Below are 24007 nucleotides of genomic sequence, written 5' to 3'. Positions count from 1 at the left end.
GCAGGATTGACTTGTGCTTGATTCAATTTGAGCTAAGTAGTGTTTGGGATAATAAGTGTGAGAGAGTGCAGCGTCCTCACATGCGTACAGAATGTTGTACAGCAGGTGTGCTCCGTCCTACTCACAGTCCGTCACCACCGTGGTGCTCACTCCTCACAGCAGCGTTTCATCTCCAGCAAGAGGGTATGTTTTCAGTGTTGTTTGATCGTCAGCAGGATGAATCGAGAACTACGGGATTGAGTTCCCTGGAATTTTGTAGAGGGCTGGCACATGACCAGGGAGGAAGCCATTAAATTTCGGATCTGGATTAACAGGGAAATTGTTTTTGATTTTTTCACTTTCTGTAACATGGCAAGTTAGGATGTCAGCCTTGGCAGGGGTACATACTCTTAACACACCCTTCTAGTGAACTCTAATGTATGAGTTGAGTCAATATTTGTTGTGTTTGTATTTGTACAGAGAGGACATCCTCTTCATAACTTCCTCTGTTTCAGGATTTTAGGGGGAGAAACGTTTCCTTCCAGATCAGCTGTCATTTTCTGTGAAGGACGAGGACAGAAACAACCACAGACGAGAAAAAAGAGGTCGTTGAGTATTTCATCAAAACACACAAATTGTCAGCACAGCAGAAAGACACAGAACATCAGCATTATTCATTCTTTACTTTTAGTGTTAAACAATTAACAACTTCTCAATCACCTCTTGCATTTAATCAATATGATCCCTAGTGTAGTAGAATCTACCAGTTAGTACTGTGAGTTAATCACATATAGATCATTTAAAAAGTTGATTTGTTGAAAGTACAAAAATCACGTTCTTGTGAAGAGACGAAAAAAGACGCACAACTGTGAAAACGTCATAATGAGCAGAAATTTCAGGATGACTGGTTTTACTCCACAGTCACAGCAGTGACCCGGTTTAATATAAGAACTGACTGTGTGCTGGTGTGTGATGTAGTACAGTTCAGTTGTACAAAGTATTTTTAATACGGCTTACGTCTATGTTGACGTTTCAGAGGCATTTTTACATTTAAGATATGGTTTATAAATTATTAAATTTCCAGTGTGTGTGTGTGTGGTGTGTGTGTGTGTGTGTGTGTGTGTGTGTGTGTGGTGTGTGTGTGTGTGTACCTTTGCAGGTGTGTGTTTTAGTTTTTGTGAGGTTGTGGGTTTATGTCAAGACTGTAGTTGCAGGGGCCTCCGCACGCTGTGGCCCCGTAGTCCTGCGCCCGAACACTCGGGACCCTGTAAGCTTGGAACAATAGCTCGGGGTCACACTTCTGAGGGGACCTGTGAGGCCCTTCTCTTCCTCCACCTCCACACACCACCACATGAGTCTGCCTCCACCAAACTAACCAGCCGTCTAATACTGCTGCTACCAGCCTGCTAACCTAAGAGCCACTTAGTGAGGGACATATGGAGTACTGTGTATTATATAATATATAATATATATTGCTAATTTCCAGTAATTTCAATAGTCATCTCACTTGGTTGGTTCTTTTTTAACAGAACTGGCTCAGTAATAAAACAAAGAAAGTATATTAGTTGTTACTGTTTAGTTCCAAAAAAATACTGGAGATTTCCCTTTTAGCTGCACAAAGGTTTGGATCCAGAATTTTTTTTGTATAATTTGCGAGATAGGACATTTTTTAAGACATTTTCACCAATTTCTCATTGAATAATTCATGGAACTTGGTGCAGCTTGATTCAATTCAAGGGGACTGTTGGGCCTTGGCGGAGGTGTGCAGCTGACTGAGTGTCATTCTAGTTAGGACTGGAATATTACAAAGGGAAAAAGGAAAAAGAGCAAGAAATCCCCATGCTTGTCAAAAAGCCAACAAGTGTGAAGTATTGTGCAGTTAATGTGTCATTCATGGTTCAAAACTGAAAGGTGACTTTGAGCCGCTGGAGGCTTTTTTTTTGTTTCAGTGAATTTTATACGTAAGCTCCTGATCTTTGTTTTAAATGGTTCTCAAATAAGTTTAAAAAATAACCTGCTTCATATTTCTTAATAGTGGAATGTGGTGAGTTATTATCATATTAGTATAGTGATTGATAAAAAGGATTATTACGAGTTACAGGTTTGTTTGACAGCTGACAACTGCACCTATGCGAAAGTGTAAAAAAGAGCAGTTTCCCGAGCATCAACCTGAAATCAGGTGGTTACAGCAGAAGTTTGAAAACATGCTGTTAGTTAGAGTTGAAGAGCTGTCACACACAAGCAGGGATGTGTTTTCTGCGATCAGCATTTCAGGAGAAAAGGATGTTTTGTAGTGAGTTCAGAGACAAAGGTTCCAGCAGTGCAGCCCCAGTGTTGCCTGGCGTGCATGTCTGCAGCCGTGCACTGCAGCGTGAGGACTGCAGCGTGAGGACTGCAGCGAGGCAGCCAGCAGAGTGAATTCAGCCCAGAGCCAGCGGTGTACACAATACATCCCCTCACCACGGGGATGTGAAGATCCCACCTCTGACTTCACGTAGCACACACAGATGTACTCACGCTCACTGTCTGCACCTCGGCCTGCAGGTTGGCCTTCTGCCGTCGGAGTTCAGCCTTGATGAATCCTGTGTTGAATATGGAGGAGAGGGAAACGTTATGGTGCTGGAGGACTTTCTGCTAAACTGAAGAGCTGGATATTGTGAATAATGTTGGCAAGAACAATGAGGAAAATGTGTTCATCTAGTAAATCAACAATATCCATGGTTATGCACCTTAAAGCACTTCTGCATCTGCTTCACTTTTCACACCAAGAAGCTGAGTTTATTATTTTATATACAGTCTATAATCAGTAAGTATTTCTGTAATTCAGTGTACAAAAAACAAAAAACAGAAAATCAGGGACAATACAGAAAACCTTTCCAAGCAGGCACCTTGAAGATACTCATCATGTATTATCTCAAAGTTACGTCCACAAACCTGAGAGACAAGTTAAAGCCTCCATTTTCCATATAAAATTGTAACTAGTAACTGGTTTCTAGCCACGACCGGATGTCACCTATGCAATATTAGGTGGTGGTGGTGCAGGTTTTACATCAGAAATTCTTAAAGTAAACCTAATGCAATTCATACCAAAAGGTCACCGCTTAAAAAGTTATGTGATTTCAATCAAAACTATTTTCTGGTGTTTGATATTCAACACTAACCAAATATTTGTACTCCAGCCTAAGAGACTGTGCTTTGTTTGCATTAGTTTTTTTCTTAGTGAGCAGGATTGTGCAATAAACTACTCAACCGATTTTCATACATTTTCTGGAGGGGTCCAGCATGACCCAAGTAGGCATCCAGATTACGGGGCGGATCCAGGAAGTTATGTCACTTTCTTTAACATTGTGAGATATGGTGTATTCCAGCATTTCCATTGATTTCTCAGAGAATCATTCACAGATCTTTATGAGTGTGCACAATTTGGATCAGATCGTAATAAAAATCCCGATCTAGTGACTTTTAAATGTGGTTTCATAAGGGGACTAATTTGTCTTTAACACAATGTGATAATTCATTCATCCACTAGGGGGAGACTTTATCCCACGAAAGTTAAGACTTGCTGCACGAGTAACTCCAGCCTTGAAAAGACAATCAGCAAAGGTTTAAATAGTCACGCTGCAACACTGAAATTAAGGTGTATTCAAAGTATATTACACATTAAACATTACGTGCATGAATGCTTTTAATAACATAAGCTCAGTGTTCTGTGGAAGTTGATCTGTGTCGTCAGGACTGTTTCAGAGGAAACAGAGGAGCAGTTGATATCTCACCTGTCAATACTGATCCTATTAGTAGGAAGATGCACAGGAAGATGTTTCCTGCAAAAGTGCCCCATTTATCGATAATCTTCCCTTGGGAGATGGTGAAAATGATTCCAAAGATCTGAAAGTAGTTTAAAAAGGAATAATTTCAGTAAAGACCCAAACCAACATTAGACTGTGTTTCTACAGATGTGGAAAAATGAGGAACCTGAGCGGAACAGTTGAGAAGCCCTGACGAGGTTCCCTCTGATTCAGGGTAGGTGAGCTCTACTGCAAACTCGAAGCCCAGAGGCAGATATCCCGTCATGAAGAACCTGGGGACACACGACAGAGGTCAAATTGACAGCAAAAACAAAAGTGTGGGATCTGCAGTTATTTATTCTCTAACATCACTGAGTGTTTTCATCCACACCGAGGAATAGTAAAGAGCTCAATGAGTGTGAAACTAGTGCAAGTACATGATGCTCTATAATAAATCCCGTCTGGGTTTCAACCAGACAAAGGAATCACTATGGAAACCAGTTATGGGCATAATCAGCTTACCATAAATAGCAATAATTTTAAGGACACAGCACGTGGACTGAGGAGTCTGAGGAGTTTGTCTAGAGAAACGCAGAGAACATGAACCACACACAGACATTATGAGCAAAAAATCTGAGTCCAACTAGGCTGCGTAGAGAACAAAGGCCATGTTCTCCAAAGGGTGCAGGTCCTAAATTGAGACACAGCTCATATTCACACAGCTGCCATTTTCCTCTGACATCATGCTCAGGGTAGGAAGCTCAAATACTGTTATAAACAGAATAATGTTGTACTGCTGTCATCCAGGATTATAAGTCACATAAACACAGAGAAACTGTTTTCATTTCACAGGTCCTTAACTGATCAGCAACTGAAAAGACAATGAACAATAATAATACAGAGAAAGGTGATTTAAATTGAGCAGCTGAAGTTTTATTTTGGATCATAAAGTTGTTAATGATACCAGTCACTCCGAATTCCTACAAATCACAAAGTTTTTCTTTAAATAACCCAACTCATGCCAGTTAATTTGTACCCTCATCTTGAAGGTTGTCAGGTGTGATGTTTAAGACCTCGGTGGCCTCCACTCTTTAATGGTTACCTACCCTAAAACTCCGGCCGTGACAAACACCACCCACAGGTGACCCAGGTTGAGGGTGAAGGCGTAGACCAGCATGCCGATCAGCGTGAGGAGATACACAAGCAGGGTGGTCTGTCTGAAAACAGAGGGGACGGATGAGGATCATTGTATTCGAGCAACAACCTTTACACACGGCACACGTGGTTTGTGTGGTATACAGTAAAATACTATTGTGACTATAAAGTCTCCAAATCATCTAAGGGTTCATTTTAATCTGATTTGCCTTTAACATATTTAAGAACCTGAATCTTGTGACAGGGCTCTCGTTTCCTACATTCCTGTCCAGGCTGATAAGAAAATCCTGCAGATCAATTTGACAAAAGGTTTTTGTGTTTTTACTGTATAGATTAAAAGAAAAGCCATTTGGCTACTTCAGGGAAATTTCTCCAGGCATTCCTCAGACTATATGTAAAATGCTGATAAACCAATTCTTTTATTCTTAAAGGTTTCTAAGCAAAAGCATTTGACCCAATTTTTAACTAAAATTTTGTGTAATAAGTTCTATGTTGAAGAAAAAATGTATAACAAACTGTTGACAGAAACACACTTAACTCACAAATCATTGAGTCTGCAAGAAATCCACGAAGAGAAGAAAAACTCATCTGCACAAACAGCAAGGTTGAACTGGAGCATGTCACATGACTCTTCCTTCTTCTCTTTCCTTTACATGCAGCACTTCCTCTGCATGCATTAAATGTGCTTAGTGTGTTATGATAGACCCAACAAGCCTTAGTGAAGAGCCAAAATAAAGAACTATCCCCAGACTTTGTCACTGATAAAATGTTTTAGATTTTTTTCTTTGGCCTTTTTCAAATTTTTTGGGGAGCAAATAAATGTCTTCACTATTCGCCTCACTTCATGCCGCTGACTTATTGCTCATTGAGGACGGTGCTTGACTATCAACACTCCTGAGTCACTAAAGACCCTGGGCCATCTGCCATCAACAAGCTTACTCTGGTGAAGTCTCTTGTACAACCACGCGTAAATCATTGCTGCAAAACATTGTTAATACAACATGGTCCTTTCACTCTCTATCCCCACGTGGGACAATAGGAGCGAGAGGGTCAACAAAATGAATCTGGGCCTAATTTCTGCTTTGACAGCGAAGCATCCTGATGGCATGTAGGGAATCTGAGGACCAAGGATTGTTTCTAATAATAATAATTTGCATGGCACCAAAAACTCAGAAACTTGGTCAAAATAAGAAGTGAAAATGTTGATTTACTTGATCAAACCAGACGTACGGTTGGACAATGATATAAGTGATCAGATATATTCACTTTTCTCCAGTCATCCATGTTTGCTGCAGTGGCACTAGGCCTGAGACGTGACCTGGAAGGTCCAGCAGAGTAAACCCTGTCCCTTCAGATAAGCTGATAGCTATAGAACACAGCTCCACTGGATTCTCATTCATGGCCACGTTAAACAAAACCTTTGATTCACTCTGACGTTTCCCCCGTGAACAGATTTGAAGGACATTCCTGCGGGCATCCCGTGTGGTTTTAAAGCACAGCTAAGAGCTGCAGCAAACAAGAGCGACCATTGACCCTAAACTCATCAGAGTTCGTGATAATGAAGTGTCCAGTTTTCTGACGAGTCGCTTCACACACAAGAAGCCCTTGGGTTTATGACAAGTGCCAATTAGCACATGTTAGCCTCCTAGCAGTAATCTTAGAAAGGTGGTGACATGGCTTCAGACTCTACAGGGTTTTTTAGTTTGTTTTAACTTGAGCAACACCAAGCAACTTTTTTTTCTTAAAATAGCAGCTTCAAAATGAGTTTGGTGGTTCACTCACCTGGAATAGGTAGAATTGTGCCGCTTTTCACCCTGAACCCTGTTCTTGCATGTGTATGTAACTTTGGTGAGAGGGGACGATCGCCTGTGCGCAACTGTTGCAGCTTAAATGGTCAGAATCAGGCCCAGATGGTTTCAAGAGTAACGCTGAACTATAGGTCAGTTAAAATGACTTACTGCAACTTTGACCTCTTTACTTCCGCTACGATATCTCACTAACGACAGCAAACTAGGTGGAACGTCCAAATGGATCGCATAAAGACAAACAGAGCCAGTGGTGAATATGTTCTCAATGGATTTGACTTGGAGATAATTGCGGGTCACGGTTCGAGTCCTGTAGTGTGGAAGGAAGAGAAACTACAAGGAAAGTTTGGCTGAGTCTTGGCCCTTCTTAGTGACTGGAGTAATAACGTAAACTCAGTTTGGTGATGCTTTTGCTTTTCAAAGTGCACAGATGAATAGTAATAAAACATGTTTGTCTTACTTGTAGGTTTTAGTCTTGTCCAGCCAAATGCCACAAATGAGGGACCCCACCATGCCGGCAATGACAATGGTCAGACCGATCCTCCCAGCATTCACCTCTTCTCCCTGAGATTAAAAACAACGGCAGAAACATGTCTGGTTTTTCAGGCCATAGAAGAAACCAACATTCTGCAGTTATCTTTTCCTGGAAGCTCTCAGTCAAAACAATCAGTGTGAGAGAATCCAGTAATCTGTGTCCGAGTCATGTGCTCGGCAGCTTTATTGCTACGAGTGTCGAAGTGAGTCACACAAACGTGGAATAAATGTGGTGGGAGGGAGGAAGAAACTGAGAGAGAATAAAGACATGACCTCAGAAAGGGAAACACGATCAAAGCTCATCTGGTTGGAAATAAGGACATAAGTAAGTCGGCAGGTTTTTTCCACTGGAACTTACAGGATAGTGTTCGATGATCATCCGGTTCAACAAGGTGGAGACAGCATAGAAGCAGCCGACGTTCAGGCCTGCAGACAACAAATGGAAAAAGTCTTTACTCTGAACAGATCTGTAGGGAAGGTGAAGGTCCAGATGGGACCCTTCTAAAAATACCACAAACACCCTCACACGTCCAGTCTGAAGCAGCCACTGTGTCGTTACTTTAGCAAGTAGCCTTTAAGTTTATACTGGAGCACATACAGCAATCATGGCAATCAGCACTTCTGGGTTCAAACATCCCTATAAACACAAAATTCTGTTAAAACCCAAATAATCAGTTGAGGAATATTCTTCTAACTTATCATCATTACACAGTGACCTTTGAGCACAAATGTGACATCTCAGAGTGACCTTTAGATCACAGCTACACATGGGCAGTGCACAAGAAGAAGGGTTGATGACACATCCTCATATCTGCAAACCAAGTATGACTGTAACTCTTTCTTACCTTTCACCTCGATAATGCAACAACATCCGAGCCTGGTCAGGCTTCTGCTGCAGTAGATAGATAAACGCAAGATGCTGGAGATCGGGCTGAGCTACATGTCACCACCAAATGTTTACATGCACACAAATATAATAATAACCTGATTGGAACAAAAATTTGAATAGGATACTGCTATGTTAACAGCATTTTCTGATTACTTTAGTCTGAATAAGGTCATACTTGGAATAAGCAATAGTCAAATAAAGGCTTTAGTCGCAATATGTCGACATGTATACGTCTTAATTGCATGATAAGGTCTTATTGGAGTTTTCACAGCATTTTGCGATATCAAAATACGGCAAATGCTTGGTGACACACGCCCTGTGTTCAATATAAACTAATGCTGGGATTTATGCTCTGTAACATATAAACAGGACTATGAATGGAATATTCTATCAGTAACTCATATATACTCTAAATAATCTAAATAACGTCTATTCAGAATGAAGTCAATAGTCGGAATATTCTTGTACCTGTAAAACATAGTCACCGATATAATAAAAACACCATTGTATGATGAGACTAATCTGACTCGGACTTACTCCGTTTATGTGACCTTCATTTGACCCTATAGGCCACATGTGTCAAACTCAAGGCCCGTGGGCCACATCCAGCCCGTGAATGAATTATCTTTGGCCCGCATGATAAAATCTATTTACTATTAGAGCTGGCCCGCCGGTATATCGCACACACCACCATAATACTACAAATCCCACAATGCACTGCCCGTGTGTCAGCACGTCAATCGCGGCCCGCGAACGCGCGCCTCACAGTCTGTATTACATACTACTTGTGTCAACTTTCAACTATCCCTCTCCCCAAAAAATGGCTAAACGAAAGGTGGAATTTGAAAACAGGAGTTTTCAAGACAGGTGGGAGGCACAGTATATGTTCGCGGATGTAAAGGGCAAAGCTGTGTGTCTTCTGTGCGGAGACAGTGTGGCTGTAATGAAAGAATACAGCATAAGAAGACAGTATGAAACGAAGCACCAAGACAGATACAAGCATCTGGACACGACACACAGGCTACAGAAGGTAGAGGAGTTAAAAAGAAGTCTGGTGTCACAGCAGGCTATGTTCACTAAAGCCAAATCACAAAGCGAGGCTGCTGTTAAGGCCAGTTTTATTGTGGCAGCAGAGGTTGCAAAATCAGCCCGGCCCTTTACCGAGGGGGAATTTGTCAGAAACTGCATGATTAAAGTTTGCGACGCCGTGTGCCCAGAAAAAAGGCAAGCATTTTTAAATGTGAGCCTAAGCCGAAACACCGTTGCTGACCGTGTGCGTCACCTTGCTGCCAATCTCCAACAACAGCTTGTGGGAAAGGGAAAAGATTTCATCGCATACTCCCTTGCTGCGGATGAGAGCACCGACACTTCTGATACTGCCCAGCTGTCAATTTTCATCCGTGGAGTGGACTCAAGCCTGTGCGTAACAGAAGTGTTTTGGGGATTACACCCAATGCATGGCAGAACTACGGGGAAAGATCTCTTTGAAGAGGTGTCCAGATGTGTAGATAAAATGGGGCTGCCGTGGGATAAACTTGTGGGACTGACAACAGATGGAGCGCCTGCGATGTGCGGTCAAAAGAGTGGATTGGTGGGGAGGATCCGAGAAAAGATGAAGGAGGAAAACGTCACAAGTGACTTGACGGCTTATCACCGCATCATACAGGAGTCGTTGTGTGGCAAAGCCTTGAAAATGGAACATGTGATGAGCATCATAACATTAGCGGTTAACTTTATCAGAGCCAAAGGTTTAAATCACCGCCAGTTCAAGTCTTTTCTGGAGGAGTTAAGTACAGAACGTGGTGACTTGCCCTATCACACAGAGGTGCGATGGCTAAGCCAGGGAAAGGTGCTGGAAAGATTTTTCCAGTTGCGTGAGGAGATCTGTGAGTTCATGGAAAGCAAAGGGAAAGGCACAACAGAGCTCCGAAATAAAACGTTTCTGTGTGAAGTGGCGTTTCCGTGTGACATCACGAGCCACCTGAATGCGCTCAACCTGCAGCTTCAGGGGCGGGGCCGTGTCATCACAGTTTCATTTTTGCATTTTTTTTCTCTTGCTACTACAGGGCATTTGATTTTTCTTTGAAGTAAATTATTTTTGTTGCTGTTGTTTGCCTGTAGAAAATGTTTTCACTTGAAATTACTCTGGAAAAACTGCATAGAGCCATAAGCAATTAATGAAACTGATTTTATTACTTTTATTTTTATTTATTTATGTATATTTTATTATTTTTATTTCATTTATTTCATAATTAATGTTGTTTTATAGGCAATACTCTATAGGCCTTGTTAGTTCCAGGTTCAATATGTGCACTGAGGTTCTTTCAATAAGTTTTCAATAAACTTTGAACCCGTCTGGCCCTTGACTTGTAGCAATTTTTTAATTTCGGCCCACTGTGTATTTGAGTTTGACACCCCTGCTATAGGCTGTTCAATTTAGTAGTTTTGAAGAGTTAGAGTGTTACAACTTACTTAAATCATATAAGAGATTGTATGATGTATGTGAATCAGCTGTGAGAGGAAAGATTTACCCTCTGGAGCCATCAAATGATAGAAAGTAGTGCGCTGAAACTGTCATCATACCATCATACCATATACCATATACCATATACCATAATACTATTTCCTTTGTTAGCAGGGGGAGACTCACCGTAGCTGAGCACCAGCAGCATGAAGGGCTTGTTGCACAGCAGCCTCATGATGGAAGCCTTGTACGAGTACTCGTCCGGGTGCACGTTCCGGGCCTGAACCTGGGCCTGAGTGGGAGGGATCTCTGGTTTCTCCTGAAACACTGGGAAACACAGATTCCAGGAGGTTTAGAATATAAAACATTATAATCTGAGGGAGAGAAATGTGGAATAGTGTCTCCTATCAGCTCTTACAGACACTGGCTGGGGGTCAAAAGCCCATAGTGATGGTGGGGTGCGTTTACATGACAGGAGGCCGGGGCTGGACATTCCTCTGGAGATTAGATATTTCAGTCTCCATAACATTTGCACTATCACCGACGATGACCTAATTTTATTGATTTGTTTCTGACTCTATTCAAATTGTTTGTGTTTTTGTCTCCTTCCTGAGACCTCAACCTAATTGTATCAGCTTTGTAATTGTGTAACCAATTTTTTAATCTGTTGACAGAGAATAGTATGGTCTCTGAATAGAATGTTACCACATCTTGTAATGTCCCTAGATTGTCTTATCTTATCTGATCTAATTAACGTTGTTATCACAGCCTTGATACACACCCTCAGTATCTGGCAGTGATCCCGCGTTTGTGGCTCAGGAGGTAGAGCGGGTAGTTTGGTCCATGTCCCATCCACTAACATAGAGGAGGTGGGATGCTTTAGCTTCACTTTTGGGAGCTGTCATGTCATCCATCTTTATATGTAATATATTTATATATATAGTCAGCGCTGGGTTTCTTGTGGTGGCCTTTTGTGGACTTTTACCGGCAAAGGTTAATTATGGAATCCATGTGTGCTCACTGTGGATCCATTTGTGGGTTTTTTAAATCCACAAAGCAACAGGTTCAGTCTAAAAAAGGATCTGACCCCCATTAAATTGATTCCACTGATCACAGAGAGAAACTCTAACTCGCCAACCTGTGTCCTCACACAGGGTCAAAGCTGGGACTGAAGATCAAGTATCTTTTTTTTCTGAGCCACTGAGCATCTTCCAGAAATAAACAGAGAAGTTTCACCATGTTTCTCTCCCTGTCGGCGACTTTTAGTCCTTCACGGAGGTGAAAAGGAGGATTTAACAGAGCTGAGGGGGCGAGAGGATGATTTCATAAAACACTCCTGACTCCCTGCGTGTCCGAACACATCTCTTCAGAAGTTGGACAATTACAGCAATTACCGCAGCTGCTCATCTAGTGGCCTGTAACGCTGCGGAGCTCATGGGAGAAAGCACGTCTCAGGGAGATTCAGCCTTCCAGCAGTGCTGGAGCACAATGATGAGATGAGAGGCTCGGCCATGGAAGAATGAATGAAACTGTGTCAAACAATGAATTTAATGTTGAGGAACTTATTCTAGAAAACTATTGGTGCTATAATCAAACAAAAATATCATTGCAATGCCAATTAAAATGTCAAACCTGATTAGCATTACTGTGAGGGACAAAGGGAGGTGAGGTAACAGCTTTGTCATGGTCTCGACCACTGGAAACCACAAACTGTCAAGATATCTTTATCTGCGTCATGTATTTTCCCAACCATGACTGTGGGAGCTGTCTGACATTGGAGGGGACTTGCAGTGGGCTATTACTGCATGGGTGAGTGAGTGAGTGAAGAGCCCTGACAGCTCCTATATACCCACTCAGTGAGCCCGGGGACAAGAGCATCAGCATCAGCATCATCATCATCTTGCCTCGAAGACTTACCGATCACCACCAGGACGAAGATGAAGGTGGCCACTCCGGCGCTGATGTAGAACATGATTCTGATGTAGTGCGCCAGCTCATCCATGTCGTCCACATTAGGCACGAGGATGGGCGGGATCAGGAACCCGATGGCGATACCCATCTGCAGGCGAGAGGTGATAAATAAAATTAAAAAATGACCCTGTACCTTCAGCTGACAACTACATACACACAAATACACAGATATGTACATTTAATTAAAAACAGTAGTTAAAGTAAGTTGAAATAAAAAAGAGAAATGTTAAAGTGTGCACTTCTTGAATGATTTGATGCTGCAAAAGTTCACATCTAACTGTCATATGAATCCTGGACATCTGTCTGAGTGATGGTATACCAGCTATTGTAAATCATCAGAAGTTTATGCATACTGTATATTGCTTATTTTTTACACATGTCAGAGAGTTTGTGAAATACCTTTACGTTCTTGCTGAGATTTGGAAAAGAAGAATGACACCCCTCTCATGTCTGTCTGTTAAACATAAGGTTAAAGCAGAGCAAACTGAATACAGAGAGCTAGCCTCGGCTAACTGGCTCCATCCAGTTAGCAGGATTATGACAAAACCACTGGACGGATTACCATGAAACTTGGTGGAAGAGTGTGGTGTGGGTCAGGGAAGCACCCATTCAAATTTGGTGTGTGTATGCGGATCAGGCAGGTGGTTCCAGCATGTTTTTTTACATTACGTGTCTTTGACATTTTCACTGATTTCCCAGGATGTTGGATCTTGATGAAAAGAATAAGGTACATTTAGGAGACAGATATGAGTGTGAGAAATTTGGTGTTGTTTGGCGGAGGTATGCACTGTCCTTCTGAAATGGACCAAGACACCTGGTATATAACGCTATAACGCATGTCTGACTTCTCAGCTCCTAACAACCCCCCGATTTCCTGCAGGAGGAACAACCCAGTGATGAGTGTCTGAAGTGAGCAATAATTACAGATACTGTGCATCAGACCTCTTCAGTCCAATGCGAAGTTTAGAATCCCCATGATTTATAGATTGCACCCCTTACTCTCTCGTCTACAACCTTACAGACACTGTTAACACTTTGCTTTATTGACGCTATTTATCAAAGATCAGCTACTTAAGCAATCGTTAACTTGCCTCTTGGTCATTTTGCCCTAAAAGCTTTAAAAGATTTTTACAAAAGAATCACAGGAGAGTCAATTTCCTCAATCACTGTCACACATCTGCTGTGTTCACAGCAAAGAAAACACACTGTGCAACTATTTATGCATCTTAGATGAGAAGACGGAGCCCTGATAACTTGTTAAAAATAGAAAAAGCATATTTTAGTTATTCTACCACCAAAACAGTTAAACTCTTTGATCTTCAAAGCTTCACAGGCCTTCATGGAAAACCTGCCTATTTCTTGTTAACACAAACCATATCTAAACACCCAAAGAGAGAATATGTGAACTACTTCATCCTGAAAACTTGGAAGTATCAGATCGAGGACATCCGAGCCAAAAGGAATAAAGTCGTGGTGAGCGAGGAAAACATCAACAACAATGTGTCCCTTTGTTTTAAGCAGCGGGGCGCGGGACTAAAACACACAACAAGAACATGTGTGACAATGACCGGCATGCAGTGTTTGGCCTGGTGCAGGTGAGAGAGGACACACTTCAAATGCAGAAAGAAAAACTGTTTAGCTTCAGAGTTAAAAGAACATCAGAGGGGTTGGATGTCCTTCAGCGGTCTCTGTTTATGCATCGTGTTACAGATGGTGGTGGGATCACAGGGGAACCGTATATATATCCTGTTAAATAGGAACTGTTGTGCTTTCGCAGCATACACTGACTGTTTTCATTGGCATGTACAGAAGGACAAATTGAGAGGTGAACCGGATTACAAAGCCAAATTATTCCCTATGGAAATTGCTCCAGATTATATTCAATCTTAAAACTGTGTTTCACTCTGCTGCTGTGATTAGTCCCGATGAGGTAGAAGAAACATTACATATATGACCTTAGGTTTCAGGCGACTTAGTGACTTAAACATATGTTGTAAAAATGTAGGAGCTTGTTCAGAAGTGGACATTTCAAACAGTAAAAGTCCCCTGCAAACCCCCTGGTTAGGAGTACACACACACACACACACACACCAGTGGTGGACATTATACTCAAGTCCTAAGTACTTGAGTATAAGTAAGCAAGTGCTTGCTTTAAAATATTCTTAAAGTGTTAAAAGTAAAAGTACTTGCTGAGTGCAGCCTATTCCCCATTGCAACAGTCACTAAGTTCATTATTATGGTTGAGTGTCTGCGGTGGTCTCTTCCAAATCCATTTTGGATTTTCTTCACCAGTGAGTACTTCTGCTCTGATTGGATCAGTGGACTAGTTCTGTTTTTTGTTATTAGTTACTTTTAAAAATATAAAATGTGAACATGTAATGCAGTACATTGTATAAATGTAGTAGAAAGTACAGATATTTGCTGATGTATGTAGTGGAGTAAAAGTGAAAAGTGCCTGACAACAAATCTGCTTTAAGTCAAGTACAGATACATGAGAAATGATTTAAAATGAAAATTCACTCCCTATCTACTCACCACTGTGCCGATGGAGGGGGGTGTGTGAAGTGGTTGAGTCCACAAAACACTGCTGGAGTTTTAGGGATAAACAGTGTAGCAGCCGAATCCAATACAACTGAAGATATTAGGGGCTTATCTTCAGACGTGAAAAAACAACAGATAAAAAACACAACATGCCTCCATACTGCTCCTGTGGTGTCATCCAAGTGGTCCACAAGCCCTGACATTCATATTCGACTCGAAACGAGGTCATTTACACCGTGTTTCACGCCTAAAAGTCCACCAGAAGTGGCTAAGCTAGGACGTTAGCATTTCTGACGGTCCCTGAATGCACCGCGTTGGAAGATATCAGCGGACCTTTAGGCTTTAAAACACGGTGTAAATGACTTGTGGACCACTTGGATGACACCACAGGAGCAGTTGGAGGCATGTTGTGTTTTGTATCTGTTGTTTTTTCACGTCTGAAGATAAGCCCCTAGTATCTTCAGTTGTTTTGGATTCCTCTGCTACACTGAAACTCCAGCAGTGTTTTGTGGACTCAAACACATCACACACCCCCTCCATCGGCACAGTGGTGAGTAGATAGGGAGTGAATTTTCATTTGTAGGTGAACTATTCCTTTTAAGTCCAGAAACAAAGTAAATAACCCTCTTAATAGAACTACATTCAGCTGTATTTGCTTCATCTACCTGTGTGTGTGTGTGTGTGTGTGTGTGTGTGTGTGTGTGCATCAAACTAAGTAACTAAACAAGCCCAAGCAAATTACTTCCTGAAACGAAACTATGAGCTAAAACCAATACACAGCTGATTTAAAAAAAACGAACATGCAATGCGCCACATGCCAACTGTCTGTGAGAAACCCTGAAACTAACAGTGTAAGCATGTTATGAGTGCTTGGTTCTGCAAATTAGTGAGCGTCTCGTCTCTAAGACTCTTCTCTCTGTTGTTTGAAGCCATAAGTTTTCTCCCCTGGCAGAGAGAGATATTAATAACCTGCTGACTCAGGAAGAAGTTTGGAAAAACAAGTCATAAGCAGTGAGGCTGAGTCACGCATCAAACATGGCACACGTGACATGTAGCTGCCTCTATTTAGCCCAACGCCCTTCAGATCAAATACAAGGAGGCTTGCAGAACACTAAACTCACACAACACAAGATGCTCTGAGTCCAGCAGGTACACACAGTGACACACCTGGTTTCCAAGAACGCCAATGGAACAGGCGGTGGACACCTCCTGCGGCCCAAACCACAGGGACGCCAGTCTGGATGGGATGCCCAGGATGCAAACCGTGGCCACCGAACACACAAACTGGCCAAAGAAAGTCATGGCGAACATGTCGGGGTCCGCCGTGCTCGTCTTGATCCAAGCCCCGATGCAGTTGAAGGCCGACCCCACCACCACCACGTCCCTGATGCCCCGGTTGTCCAGCAGCCACATGACAGGCAGGATGAGGGGGATGTAGGTGAGGAAGTAGATCATGGAGAGCCAGTCGCTGGCGAGGGAATCGATGCCGTAGAAGCGCATGAAGATGTCGCCGATGATGCTGTACTGCAGCCACATGAAGGCATTGCTCATGGAGTAGGCGCTGAAGATGAGCAGCATGACCCAGCGCCGCTTGTACAGCTTGGTCTCCATGAGCAGGTGGAGCTGAGCGGTGTCCAGGAGCGCCGTCTCCAGGGTGTCGAAGCTGTCACCCAGATGCAGGTGGTGGCTGAACTCTCCCAGTGTCGTTTTTCTGCTTCTCGTCGGGGACCAGTCATGATCCCTGGCCTCGTCTATCCGCTCGTGAGGAAGATCATCCTCAACGCTCATGTTGCTCCCACTGAAACTCTTCAATCTTCTGTGGCACTTAATAGCTGGAAGGAAGAGCAAATATTTCTCTGTGTGTGTGTGTGCGTGTGTGTGTGTGTGTGTGTGTGGGTGCTAACCTGATCTGCCCCTCCCACCCAGCAGGTATTTCCTGAATACTGCTCAGACCCAGGTTTGTCTGCTGAGCTTAAAGTGGATATATATTGCTCAGGTGGATCTGGGGTGCAGTTTAAAAATAATGAGCGGTGTTGGAAATCAATGATCCCTGTCGACACTTACCCTTACACCTGACGGACTGAACGCACGCCAGCCTGCTCTCATAAATCATGTGACATTTTGTTCTCTTTTGGCTTTAAACTCCTCCTTCCAGCCTGTCATGGCATCATGTTTCGCTTGGCAGCTGTTGCCCAGAGTGTGAGACTAAGGTGGGACAGCCCAGGACGGTAACTTGATTTTATTGTTAAACCTATAGGCACATGACACACGCACACGCACACGCACACGCACACGCACACGCACACAAGGTTGCATGTGTAAACAGGATCAGCAAAGACAACAAGGAGACGTCCAAGGCAATTGTTTGTGCTTAGAAAAATACACCTCAATCGATGTCTGTGAACTTGCAGTCCTGTGCAACTATAAGAAAGTATAAATCTGCTGCATTATACAGTTATGACGCCATCCCATCAATTTATAGGAACAAAGATTGAAATATTAACAGTAGTTCAACAATCTGTATTTCTTATGAAACTTGAGTTGCAGCGCCTACCCTCACAAAATTTGAGAGAATGTATGTGCTTATTGTGGGGAAGGGACTGGGCAATGAATTGTGTAAATGTTTTTATGACTGAGCAGAATAAACAAATTTCAACAAAACTGTAAAAATTTGTCACAGCTAAGGAAAGGGGGAAAAAAATATTCCTGGATCTGCCCCCTGATCCTCACCAAAGTTGTATTGGTTCTTCCCTGACTCATTCAACATCCTCCCACCATGTATCGTGGTAATGTGTCCAGTAGTTTTAAATAAATAGTAATACAAAGTCCTGATCTAGTGAATTTAATTGTGGTTTCATGAGGAGACTGTTGGGCCTTGGCGGAGGTGTGTGCTCTAATAAGCGTCATTCTACTTTTTGTTATATTTCAAGTTTGAAAAACTGCTTAAAATGTTTGTGGTTGGCAGAAATGCATCCCAAATGACTTCTGTGAGGTGCAGTAGATGCAGTCCTGTGCAAATACAAGAAACTATAAGAATAAATCTGCTGCATTATACATTTATCACCCTAACTCATAGTGCTACAGATAAAAAAATGTATCAGTATATTATCAATCTGTATTACTTATGTAATTATGATCTATAATAAAAGCCATTACACTAGCTGAATGCTTTCTTGCTGTGGCCGTTAGGAGGAAGTATCTTGTGAGTGATTGCTCACCGCAGTCTGAAGACCAGTTATCAAAGTGTTTATGCTTCAGCTTCATAAATTGGATTTACTTATGCAAAATCACTTTATATAACATCATCCGTCTAAAGCTTCCCCACATGGCAGCCCTGACGATGGTTCAATTAAGAAGCTGGTTACATAAACACTAATTAGAGCATTTTAAGCATCCACTTCCACATTAGATAGTAAGTGTGGGAGTCGTAGATTTGAATATATAACAAAAATAAGTAATTTATGCAGCTTATTACTTGCAGGACACTTCATATGTTTCCTGGCTGGGTTCTGCCAGGCCTGTACTACTGTGATGATTAACCACACCACCCACAAATCTTAAATAATAATATAATAAATAGTTTTTCTGTTTCCTGCCATGGGTAAATAATATATACAAAATTTGACATGTAAGATGTGCAGGCAGGAATATCAGTAGACTCATCTGAGGGTACAATCACTGCCCGGCCTTCCGTACTGTGTAGTAACAAAAGAAGCATTGCCATAGGAGGAAAGCCACTGTGATAACTGATCACATGAGGTCTCCCCGAGTTTAAACTCATATAGCATATTCTACATTACATGACATAATGTCTTAATTTTTCCACAAACATTTGTTTGATAATATTCAATGGATATATATATATATATATTATATATAAGTATCTGAGCCTAGAGAGAGAGAGAAAGCTGTGACCTCTGACCTCGGTCCATGTTCCTAAAGATAACATACACAGACTGATGTGACATAATAGGATAAGATAATGACATGTTTGATTGAGCCTATTGACGTGCTGAAGAGGTTAAATATGTGGTGCTGATGCTGAGATGGTGATAACATCTATGGCATAAAATACCTAGTTATTATTCAACCGTAGTGGAAACTGCGTCATGTTGTCCATTTTTACTCTGAATACGTTTTATCTTCACAGAGCATTAGTACTGTGTTATACTTCGGACAATTCTTGGTTAACATAATTGATCAAAGGTATGGATACTCAACAAAATGATCGTCTGGATTTCAGATCATTTTAGTTTAGAGTCATCTCGTATTCTCAACAAAGTTTCATGAGCAACAGCTATAAGAGACTCTGGAGGGATCTGATCGTGGGAATCAGGTCAGCTGACTCAGTCGTTTCTTCTAAGTCCCTCCTTAAGAGAAACATTTATCTGAGAGCCTTTCCTGAGTTAATTGGTGTTTTAAATGCCTTTGAGTTGTCTTAAATCTAACTTAAAAATCTCTTTCTAAGTCTGACAATTTTATGACTTGTCTGTGTTAATTTGCTGCCTTGTGAAGCACTTTGTACCTTGGAGTTTGAAAAGTGCTCGTTAAATTCAGACAATATTATAAAACAAGTTATTAGAGACAGCATGACTTCTGGGAAGTGTTACTGGTCATTTCTGCTGTTGTGATTAAGATAACGGACAGTTTCTGCCTAATTTATTCATTAAATCATTAGTCGTTTGTTGTCACGTTAATGTTTCATAATTTGATATGTTTACATGAATAGAAAAACCTGGGAGAGCACTGACTTGACTGGTTTTCTCTTCTGTTGTGGGGGGAGTCTCATAAAATGTGTATGAGGATACATACTTCATTTGTATAGGCTAAATCTTAAAGATGCATATTTGTCATTTGTACAGGCTAATCCTCTATATAAAGATGCATATTTGTCATTTGTATAGGTTATATCTGTTTATCTAAAGATATGTTTTTAATTTGTACAGTCTATATCATTGTATACAGTCTTACAGTATATACAGACTGGACATTTCCAGTGAAGGCAGTAGTAAGTGAGGTGTTGCTGCCTGCACCTCGTCTCTGGCTGCACGGAGCAGATCCATGAATGGAAGGAGTGAAGGGAGAAAGGGAGAACCGTCACCACCGACATTATTTTTAAACTACAAACCCCAGATACACTTAACGTCCTGTAATCTCACGTGTCCACACGAAAACAAAGCGCGTGCGCAGCGTCGTGCCTGTGTGTTTATACGTTATACTGTAGTTTAGTAAAGCACATACGCAGTAGTTGTTAGGCACAGATCGCCTCGTTGGCAGCTCCTTCCGCTAAAAACGGCGAAAATAAAAGCGTGAATAAGAGCAGACAAACCGGTCATAACGCAAACTCATGTCAACAACTGAGCTATAAATAAACAGTAAAAACGTGTCACTCAAACTAACAAACAAAGAAACAAAGTGAGAAGAGCCGTGTGTTTACCTGCAGCCCGCCTCCATTCACATTACAGCCCCTGTCTATGAGTGCAAACTGGATCACTGCCCTCCACCAGCAGAAGGTGGCGAGATCCTCAGTCGACACGTCATTTCCCCTCATTCATTTTCCACCAGCAAAACAAACAAGTTCCAAGACGACGGACAACTTCCCTCGGTAAATAAAGCTCTCTGTGTTTCAGGTTATCTGCAGCCCAAAGCAGTACTTTAAAAAGTGCCCTGTGGGAAAAGCGTCCATACAGTTTTTGTAACATGAATAAACTGCAAGGTTCAACTTTTCTTTTACTTCACTTGATTTCAGAGAATAAATATTGTCATTTCGACTCCACTACAATTGCCCAGGTAACTTAAGTTACTGGTTTTCATTTTATTTAAGAGTATAGTCTATGTTATTATATTTGACTCTTTTCTTGTATTTCGCACTTTATTTTTACTCCACTACAATTACCCTGGTAACTTAAGCTGCTGATTTTATATATTTATTTTAGTATAGGTTTATTTGACTCTTTTCCTGTATTTTTTTTATGCTACAGCATGGTTAAATATTGTATTTTTTTCTTTAAATATTGTAATTTTTACTTCACTACAATTACCGAGATACCTCAAGTTACCGTTTTTTATTTTATTACATGGTATTTTATACCAGTCCATGTTATACAATTTGATTCTTTTATTGTATTTCACACTGTATCTATTTTTACAGCACAGGTCAGCTGCGCTTGTTTTTAATTGGGCTATGTACCTAAACTTGATTTGATTTTTCACATGTATAAAAAAATTTATGAGTTTATAAAATGTTATCCTTTGTTAAAGATTAAACCAGATGCTGCAGCTTTTTGTCACTCCTTTTCACACTAAAGCTTTGAGGCCCAAAGAGGTAAATATATCCATAAATGCATATTAGCACAGCATAGAATGTTAATTCTTTTGTACCCTATTAATCATTTGCTCCTCTGAGTTATCTCTGTGATCCTTGGGTTTCGACCCAGGGCTCGACCCCTGGGTTGAGAATCACTGACTGATAGAAATAGCTCCACCTTGACCAGCTACAACAGGAAAATCCTTCTGAATTATTCATGTACCAGTATTAAAATCCAATAATGTAATATACCATTTTTTTCTGCAGAAACATGAATTCAAGTACATTTGGCTGTTCGGGCCTATGACATAGATGGCTTCCTTCACTCCTCTTTCAAACCATCTGTCTTCCCTGGCCAAAATGTGGACATTGTTGTCTTCAAATGAATGTCCCTTGTCCTTTAGATGTAGGTGGACTCCTGTGCTGTCCCATGCGGTTGTTTTGTATTTGGGATGAACCCATTTCTGCCTCAGTGTGTGTTGGCTTGAAATGTACTAGGATGTGATGTTTGTTGAAAATCCTGATAAGCTTGTTCAAGGCAAAGCAGCTGTGAATATTTTTTATAAGCTCTACCACATCAGCACACACACACACACACACACACACACACACACACACACACACACACAGACACATTATCTCTCTCACACACACACACACACACAGGTTTCCACAGCTATCCTTATTAAGACATTGCACTGACTTCCATTCATTGTGCACAGCTTAACCAAAACCTTAACCATGAGCTCAGAAATGAGTTTCTGCCTCCTTAGGACCAGGCTTTGGTCCCCAGGTCTACCGGTCGTGACAAGGTCATTGATTATGCTCCCAGACCTGCAGGGACCCTAAAAGGCTCCAGGTCCTCTGCTTTTCATCAGAGTGGAGCGATGAGAGGTGGTCAGCTGGGGCCCTTTGGCAAACAGCCCACTTGTCCCATGAGAGGTTAATCCGGCCATGGGTTTATGTGAACAAGTTTCTGACTTCTAATGTGATTAAAAGTGGACATTAAAACATTTCAGTGGGATTTTATTTATGGGACTAAAACAAATCAAACCAAAGTATCTACTGCAGCTACACTTTATCCACTCACCTGATTCCCAAAAACTCCAATGGAGCAGGCGGTGGAAACCTCGTCCGCGCCGAACCACACCGACGCCAGGCGGGAGGGCATCCCGAGGATGAAGACCTGGGCCAGGGAACTGGTAAACTGCCCGAGCATGGTCACGCCGAACAGGTCGGGCCTGGCACTGGCCACCTTGATCCATGTCCCGGCGCAGTTGAGCGCGTTGGCCAGCAGCGCCGTGACGCGCAGCCCTTTCTTATCCAGGAGCCAGGTGACCGGGAAGATGAAGGGGATGTAGGTGAGCATGAAGACCATGGACAGCCAGTCTATCGCGAAGGCTTCCACATTGTAGAACTTCATGAGGATGTTGCTGATGATGCCGTACTGGATCCATTGGTACGCGTTGCTCAGGGAGTACGCGCTGAACAGGAACACGACCAACCAGCGCCTCTTGTACAGACGCGTGGTGGCCGCGGGGCCGCTGTCGCCGTTTGGGATGTTGCTGCACTCAACGTGGTCCTCTCCTGGTCCTGGTCCTCTGCCGCTCAAGGGGAGACCATCATGCAGCTTCGAGTCCCGTGCGCTCCCGTCCGGTGGTGCTGGTCCCCTGCCTCCCAAAGGTGGACCGTCATGCGCCTCCTTTTCCCGTGCGCTCCCGTCCTGAGTGGTGCCAGCGTTATCACCCATGGTCTGCTTCGGCTATAAGAGCACTGGGAGGATAAAGAATTCCTCCGGCACCTCAGCACCGTACTTAAAATCTCTCAAAACGCAGAAAAAAAGGCGCACAAATGAATACAAACAACCTGTCACTGTCGTTCCAAGTGGAAAGAACTGGAGAAACACTAAAGGTTTCAGGATCCTTCGTTTCCTCCGCTCAAAATCAGTGAGATAACTCCAGGCTTCCTCCCACAGGACTAACCCGCTGCTCCACAAGTTCATTCATTATTTGGGCAGTCTGACCGATCCCCTGGGTATTTACAGCCACTTGGAACGAGCTGACCAGACTTTTACTCCACCCATCAGCTGATCGGATAACAATCAAAGTGACCTTTCACCATGTGTATATGATCGAATTAAAAAAAAGCCGGTCAGAATTACCCATGAAGTGAGAGGAACAAATGTAAACGTGGTTATTTTACTTCATGAGATATACATTTTATTTAAGCTTATTTATGCTGGGAGAGGTGCATGTGTGTTACAATGTATACTGGAAAACATGCTATCGAAAATAAAATGTAAATAGTTTATAAGCTTTTGCATAAAAAAAAATATTTGAATGGCAAAAGGGTGTATATTGAGCTCTATTTTATTTTTATTTATTTTTTATTAAATGTATTGTTTTTCTTACTTTATATTTATACATAACATTGCCCTCACTGCTGAGCTGCCCTGGACTATTGTTTAACACTTTTCATTCTACCGTTGACCTTGTGTTAACTTCTAAAAAATAAAACTTGAAACTTGGAAAAACAACAACCTTGGAACCATACAAATGTGGGTTTGGGTTTATCTAG

General features: G+C 41.9%; 1 protein-coding gene across 8 annotated transcripts; it reads right to left on the bottom strand.

Annotated features, from left to right (window-relative positions):
- Nucleotides 1–152: 152 nt before the first annotated feature.
- flvcr2a (FLVCR heme transporter 2a) lies at nucleotides 153–23495 on the bottom strand. Of its 8 annotated transcripts, none has more exons than XM_034577250.1 (12): nucleotides 23155–23495; nucleotides 22521–23085; nucleotides 12529–12670; nucleotides 10798–10938; nucleotides 7617–7684; nucleotides 7185–7288; nucleotides 4871–4981; nucleotides 3952–4057; nucleotides 3753–3864; nucleotides 2497–2561; nucleotides 1131–1251; nucleotides 153–539 (listed from the first exon to the last, which is right to left on the bottom strand). In XM_034577250.1, the coding sequence occupies exons 1-11, from the start codon at nucleotides 23178–23180 to the stop codon at nucleotides 1171–1173; spliced, it is 1521 nt and encodes a 506-aa protein (XP_034433141.1). In that variant the 5' UTR covers nucleotides 23181–23495; the 3' UTR covers nucleotides 153–539; nucleotides 1131–1170. The 8 variants fall into 8 exon arrangements, with proteins under 8 accessions (XP_034433141.1, XP_034433136.1, XP_034433135.1 ...); XM_034577245.1 differs by lacking the exons at nucleotides 1131–1251; nucleotides 23155–23495 and adding exons at nucleotides 1491–1496; nucleotides 16291–16955 and having other exon boundaries at nucleotides 153–533; nucleotides 22521–22833; XM_034577244.1 differs by lacking the exon at nucleotides 23155–23495 and adding an exon at nucleotides 16291–16955 and having other exon boundaries at nucleotides 22521–22833.
- Between the last annotated feature and the right edge of the window lie 512 nt (nucleotides 23496–24007).

Source organism: Hippoglossus hippoglossus, chromosome 22, assembly GCF_009819705.1.
Source record: "Hippoglossus hippoglossus isolate fHipHip1 chromosome 22, fHipHip1.pri, whole genome shotgun sequence".
NCBI lineage: Eukaryota > Metazoa > Chordata > Actinopteri > Pleuronectiformes > Pleuronectidae > Hippoglossus > Hippoglossus hippoglossus.
This window is presented reverse-complemented; position numbering and strand designations above follow the sequence as displayed.

Bases quoted from the DNA above. Each gene is read 5' to 3' on its own strand.
- flvcr2a (XM_034577244.1), bottom strand. From the start codon at position 22,695: ATGGATCAAGGTGGCCAGTGCCAGGCCCGACCTGTTCGGCGTGACCAT. The intron at 3,865-3,951 runs GTTCCTCATTTT...AACTACTTTCAG, and splicing joins TTCTCAACTGTTCCGCTCAG to ATCTTTGGAATCATTTTCAC. The intron at 2,562-3,752 runs GTGAGATATCAA...TATTCAACACAG, and splicing joins AATAGGATCAGTATTGACAG to GATTCATCAAGGCTGAACTC.